At 37.4% G+C, this 6141-nt stretch overlaps 2 protein-coding genes across 2 annotated transcripts; both read left to right on the top strand.

Annotated features, from left to right (window-relative positions):
• Nucleotides 1-1146: 1146 nt before the first annotated feature.
• LOC107463714 (uncharacterized) lies at nt 1147-2562 on the top strand. Its single transcript, XM_016082568.3, has one exon. The coding sequence runs from the start codon at nt 1147-1149 to the stop codon at nt 2560-2562; it is 1416 nt and encodes a 471-aa protein (XP_015938054.3).
• Nucleotides 2563-3606: 1044 nt separating this feature from the next.
• On the top strand, nt 3607-5019 carry LOC107463713 (UPF0481 protein At3g47200-like). The gene has a single exon (XM_016082567.1). The coding sequence runs from the start codon at nt 3607-3609 to the stop codon at nt 5017-5019; it is 1413 nt and encodes a 470-aa protein (XP_015938053.1).
• Nucleotides 5020-6141: the final 1122 nt, after the last annotated feature.

Consider the following 6141-nt stretch of genomic DNA (forward strand, 5'->3'; position numbering starts at 1 on the left):
AAGTATGTACCATTAATAGAAATAATTCAAACATGTTAAACACCAAATACATCTAAAACTAAACACATTAAAATCTAAACATATTAAACACTAAAAATATTAAAATCTAAACATATTAAAAGCCATATATAATTTTTTTTTTATTTAGTTAATATATGGTCAGATTTACGGGTTGGTTTGGATTTTGTACCTCCAAAACCGTTACTCAAACCGATTTAATTGGTTTAGTTTAAATTCGGATGGATAATTGGATATCCTACCACCCGTATCACCCCTACTTTTGTGTGTATGATTATGAATAAACCATCACTCACATAAGTATGTGAACAATAATTTGTATTTGAATCTTATGCTGCTATGCATCTGCTGGAATATAACTCTCTTTGCTTATTTTAAGGATGATAAACTATCTGCTAGTTACCTTTGATTTGTTTTTATTCTTCTAAATTTTGATGCATCTTAATCACTTGTTTGATTACCTAAAGGATTTGATGCTTTATTTGGATTTGCTCTACAAAACCTGAATGATTCTACTTATATTATGCAAAGGTTTTTCAATGCTTGCATTTGATAGATGACAGCGTGGCACATGATAGCCACGTCAGCACTGAAATAGGTGAGTCATCACCGGAAATAAGTTTAAAGACCATTATAGTATCAGAGCTCAATCTAGGGATCACCATAGTAAAATTGGAACTTCAAAATAATTTCATAAATTTCAGGAACTATTATGAAAATGTACTCATTTCAAGATATATCTAAGGATACTTTTATTTGTGTCAGAATTTATGTTGACGGAGCAAACATTAGTACCATTTAACTAAACTAGGCATATAATCAAGAAGGTGAAAACATATAGAATTGGCATTCATAAATTACAAGGGGATGAAAATTCACAGAAATAGAGCATATACTTTTCTTCCAGAGTTCAAAACAACACTATATGTCTCTCTTGAAAGTTCATGAGCTATAGGTCATGTTTATTTCTTCTTTTTTTTTTTAAACATCTTTAAGACAGACAAAAGGACACTACAAGATGATAATTATATTCCTAAGTCTTATTTTTATGATTTATTTATTATTTATAACAACAATAGTGGCCCTACTAGCCTACAATAGTCAACCATAGAATTCAGAGATTAAACAATGGTTTTGGTTTCTAATAAAACCATTGGGACTACTCTGGTGTGCACAAAGAGAACAATGGAAGCAGATGATTCCGTCTTTACCGAGTGGGCAAGTGATCTGTGTGAGAGAATAGAAGAATCGGAGAAGCAATTAACTAGAGCCGGTAACAGAGTTTCAAGGCCTAAAATACAAAGAGTTCCAAAGTACATGGCGGAAAAGCCAGAGTTTCATAGATATTACAAGCCACAGATGTTTTCACTTGGTGTGTTTAATCCAAAAACAACACAAGGAGAGCAGTATAAGGAAGCATGGGCAGCAATGTATCTTAAGGATACTAATCTAAACGTTAAAGATTTATTTAGAGAAATCTGTGATGAAAACAGAATGAAAAGATGGTTACTGAAACCTATGTGGCAAAAATTATATGATGCACCTACTGTATATGCAGATCATATCATAGTGGAGGCATGCTGTGTACTTCACTTGCTGGAAAAATCAGAGAGCTCAGTTGATCCAGAGCAAGAGCTGAAGATTAGCATTGACAAGCTTGTGAGGGTGCACCAGGATCTGCTTATCTTGGACAACCAAATTCCTTTCCAATCACTCAGGCTCTTGTGTCAGGATGAAGCCAGGCTTGAAAAATGCCTCTCCAACTTTCTTCAAGTTCATGGTATTCAGGTTGAGACGGCACCCAAGCTTCCGAGAAAGAAAAGAGAGAATGAAGAGGTGAAGGTAGCAGTGGATGGAGATGATGATGAGGACCCTGTCCATCTTCTAGATTATCTGCGGAGGGCCCTCTTAACGAGAGACCAACACACATTCTACAAAGCTATCAACCACAAGAAGATCAAGAGGAGATCCTTGCACCTCAGGAAGTATAGGATTGGGACCATCCGGGAACTCAATGCAGCCGGGATTCGTGTGAGAAAAAATTCTCACAACAACTCGGTGTACCCGAGCTTCAAAGATGGGATGCTGCAGCTTCCTGAACTCATTGTAGATGGCTCAACAGCTCATATATTCTTCAACCTAGTAGCCTATGAGATGTGTCCTGATTTTCGCAACAACTTCGAGATCAGCTCATTTTTAGTCTTCATGAGCTCTCTCATTGACCAGCCGGAGGATGTCAAGAAGCTGAGAATGGGTGGCATAATTATCAATGAACTTGCCAGTGACAAAGAAGTAGCAGATCTGTTCAATAAGATGGACAGTATTCTTGTGCCTGAGACACTGTTGTTTGCTCACATTAGGGACCAAATCCATTCACATTTTGAGTCCAAACAAGGCAGGATCAGAATGCTGTCTTGGATGGGAGAGGCCTATAACACCTTTTTTCGCTCGCCATGGACCATCATTGCTTTGTTGGCTGCCACACTTGGCCTTCTTCTCACATTTATCCAGACATGGTTTGCCATCCACCCTAAAGCTTCATAATAACATGGTTTGCTTCTCCAGTTCTAGTTTTGTAGGTGTTTGATGATTAATAAAGCATCACTTGTATGACTATGTGAGCTGTGAGATCACGGAATATTTCTTGAATATTCACTACCCAACTATCTAATATATTCTTTAATATTGAAGTAGATAGGGAATGTATTAAAACAAAAGTCCATCGAAACATGCCAGCCGACCCCGAGAATCGGATTTTTTATTTTAATATTGAAGAACGAATAGAATTTTACGTTAATGTTATAAAAAATAGAGTTTTACAGTGCTCTGGTTGCTGTTTTATGCAAGCACAATACGCAGAATACGTATTACACTGAATAATACAATACACAATCTGTGTAATGGAATTAATATTAAAATAATACAATACGCTGTTTGTGTATTGTCTTTATAAATTAAAAAAACAGCTGATCTCACAATTCGCCCTCTATAAATTCTATAATCCCCATAATTTTGCAAAACACTGCAGCTTCCAATATTAAAGGCGTTCCATACGTATGCTGCCAAGGTTTGAGAACTCCTTCTGCTGATGTTCAACTCGGGTGAAGGAGTTATATGTCGGTCTGGATGACACCTCGGCGGAATAAAACACCACGGCGGAAGCACTTGCAAAAAGCACTCCGACGCTCAAAAATTAGAATAGAGCTTAAGACAAATAATAATGAGAGGATTAGGATAACTTGTGTGGCCTCCTCTTTCCGAGCTTATATAGATGAATGAAGTGTTACTCTTTTGTTTTGTTTCAATATTTTAGTGGGATTGTATCTAAAAAAATAACCCCGAGAATCATGTGAGCTGGTAAAGGAAGAAAAAATTATTAAAAGATGGGATGGGTGCAAGTTGATTAAATATAAAATTAAGATAGTAATTTGTTAGAAGATGACAAGGGGTTGAAAGCAAGTGAGATGCTTTAAAAAAGAAAAGAATCAAAGACTTTGAGGGTGCTTGACTTAGGAAGCAAAATGAGTAGAAAGAAACCATTCATAGATCATTCACACTCCTTCTCTCCTGCATAACCTACCTTCAACAATGGAGTCCGAGGAGGAAGAATATATCTTACCGGATTGGATAAAAGAGCGATGGCAGAAAGCAGAAGAAACGAGGGCGAAATTAGTGGGAGATGCCAGCAATGTTTCAAATTCTAGAATACGAAGAACTCCCGAATACTTGGCTGAGAGAGCAGAATTTAGAAGATATTATTTTCCACAGCTCATTGCAATTGGTCCGGTTCATCTAAACAGACGAATAAACCATCTCCAAGGAGAGCCATTCAAGGAAGCTTGGACAACCATGTATCTTACGGATACTAATCAATCTTTCAAAGATCTATATAACACAATAATGCGTGAATCAGAAATGCTCGAAGAAATAAGTCAGCTGCATGGAGAAGATATATGGCAAAGCATGTCTTGTTACTACGGCGATGTGAGAGACACGTACGAGTTCATCACATGGTTATTAGTAGTGGATGGATGTTCTATACTTCATTTGTTGGAAAAATCAGGAGACTCGGTTGATCCCCATCGAGAACTAAAGATTAGCGTCGACAAGCTTGTGCGGATGTACGAGGATCTTCTTGTTATGGACAACCAAATTCCTTTTCAAGTGCTGAGGCTCTTCTGCAAAGATGAAGCCAGGCTTGAGAAATGCCTCCATACCTTCCTTCAAGTTCATGGTGTTAAGACGGCACCCGAGCTCGGAAAGGGAAAGAAGAACACACAAAAAGCAGCACAAGAACTCAAACTAGTTGTCCAGGGAGATGATGAGGATCCTGTCCATCTTCTAGATTATCTACGGAGGGCCCTCTTGATGAGAGACCTCGACACAATCCATAAAGAGATTCCGGCCGAGATGAAGATCAAGAGGAGATCCTTGCACCTTACAAAGTACAGGATTGGAAGCATACGAGAACTCAAGGCAGCTGGGATTAGTTTGAGAAGACATTCGGCTGGAAACTCAATCTATCCCAGCTTCAAAGATGGGATATTACATCTTCCAGAGCTAGTTGTGGATGGCACAACGCCTCATATATTCCTCAACCTAGTAGCCTATGAGATGACTCATTTTCACAGCGACTTTGAGATCAGTTCATATTTAGTTCTCCTGAGCTCTCTTGTTGACCAGCTGGAGGACGTGAAGGAGCTGAGATTGGCTGGCATACTTATCAATGAACTTGCAAGTGACAAAGAAGTGTCTGATCTGTTCAATAAGATGGACATTATTTTGGTGCCCGAGACACCGTGGTTTGCTAATATCAGAGACCAAATCCATTCACATTTTGAGTCCGAACGAGGCAGGATCAGGATGCTGTCTTGGTTGGGAGAGGCCTATAACACCTTTTTTCGCTCCCCATGGACCATCATTGCTTTGTTGGCTGCCACACTTGGCCTTGTTCTCACATTTATCCAGACATGGTTTGCCATCCACCCTAAAGCTTCATAATCACATGGTTTGCTTTTCCAGTTCTAGTTTTGAGGTGTTTGATGATGAATAAAGCATCACTTGTGGTCTGTATTTGAATCCTAAAGTTGTATGCAGTTCCTGGAATCTGATTCTCTTGTTTGCTTTTGTCAATTGCAATGTTCAAATTCATAATTAGAAACTGTTCTTGCTGAGTTTGGCCGGTGTATAGCTCGTCCGTCGATAAATGTCTTCAAGCTTCTCGTCGGGATGAGTTATACGTCGGCAAGGAGAGAACAAGGAGGTGGGTACCTGCAAAAGACATTCCGACGCTCAAGTCAGTAAGTGTTTAAGAGGTATATAATAATTCTATGAATATAGAATGTAAGACATGAAATGAAAGTTGTCATGTGTTATGTTGTGTTTATAATAATTCTATGAATATAGAATGTATTATTGAAATTAGATATAGAATGTTCTTTTTATAGGCATAAAATTGATGAATAGAATTGATGTTATGACCGTTTGGTCATTAAGATAGAAATGATGGTCATTAAGTCAGTAATGAAAGTGTCAGTTACAAGCAAAAGAATGAATGATAATTAACGCCGAGTTATAACTCATAATGCATAATAAAGACTGAGTTATAAGGTGACGGATCACAACACCCAAGCTTTGTCCGCCGATCATATGATCCAGGCTAAGCTTAGAAAATAAAATGAGTTATAACTCGGTTAAAAGATGAGTGAATAATGATATGGTGAGCCCCCAAGCTTAGTCGGGTTATTATGTCGGCACTTATTCAAAAAATAATTGAGTGATAAGAGTCGTTCAATCAAGATAGTTGTGTGGGGGATACTTTTCCGCTTAAGAACAATTTTAGCATTTGATTGTATATGAACTGAAAAGTTCAGAGATAGATATCCGTTGACGGAATCGATTGTATGATTCGAGGATATAATGGTTAATTGTCTTGGGAATTTTTCCAACCCACAACAACTTATTGATAAATTTCTCGCTCAAAGCAATTAGTTATTGAATATTTACAATTTATAGTGAAGGTTTGACATGAATAAGATAAATTGAGAAAATGAATAGGTATAAAGTCGCAACATATATTGAATAATATATATTGTAAAAGTAAAATAGTTCAAAGTAAAAAAA

This window comes from Arachis duranensis, chromosome 9 (assembly GCF_000817695.3).
Source record: "Arachis duranensis cultivar V14167 chromosome 9, aradu.V14167.gnm2.J7QH, whole genome shotgun sequence".
Classification (NCBI taxonomy): domain Eukaryota; kingdom Viridiplantae; phylum Streptophyta; class Magnoliopsida; order Fabales; family Fabaceae; genus Arachis; species Arachis duranensis.

Bases quoted from the DNA above. Each gene is read 5' to 3' on its own strand.
- LOC107463714 (XM_016082568.3), top strand. From the start codon at position 1,147: ATGGTTTTGGTTTCTAATAAAACCATTGGGACTACTCTGGTGTGCACA.
- LOC107463713 (XM_016082567.1), top strand. From the start codon at position 3,607: ATGGAGTCCGAGGAGGAAGAATATATCTTACCGGATTGGATAAAAGAG.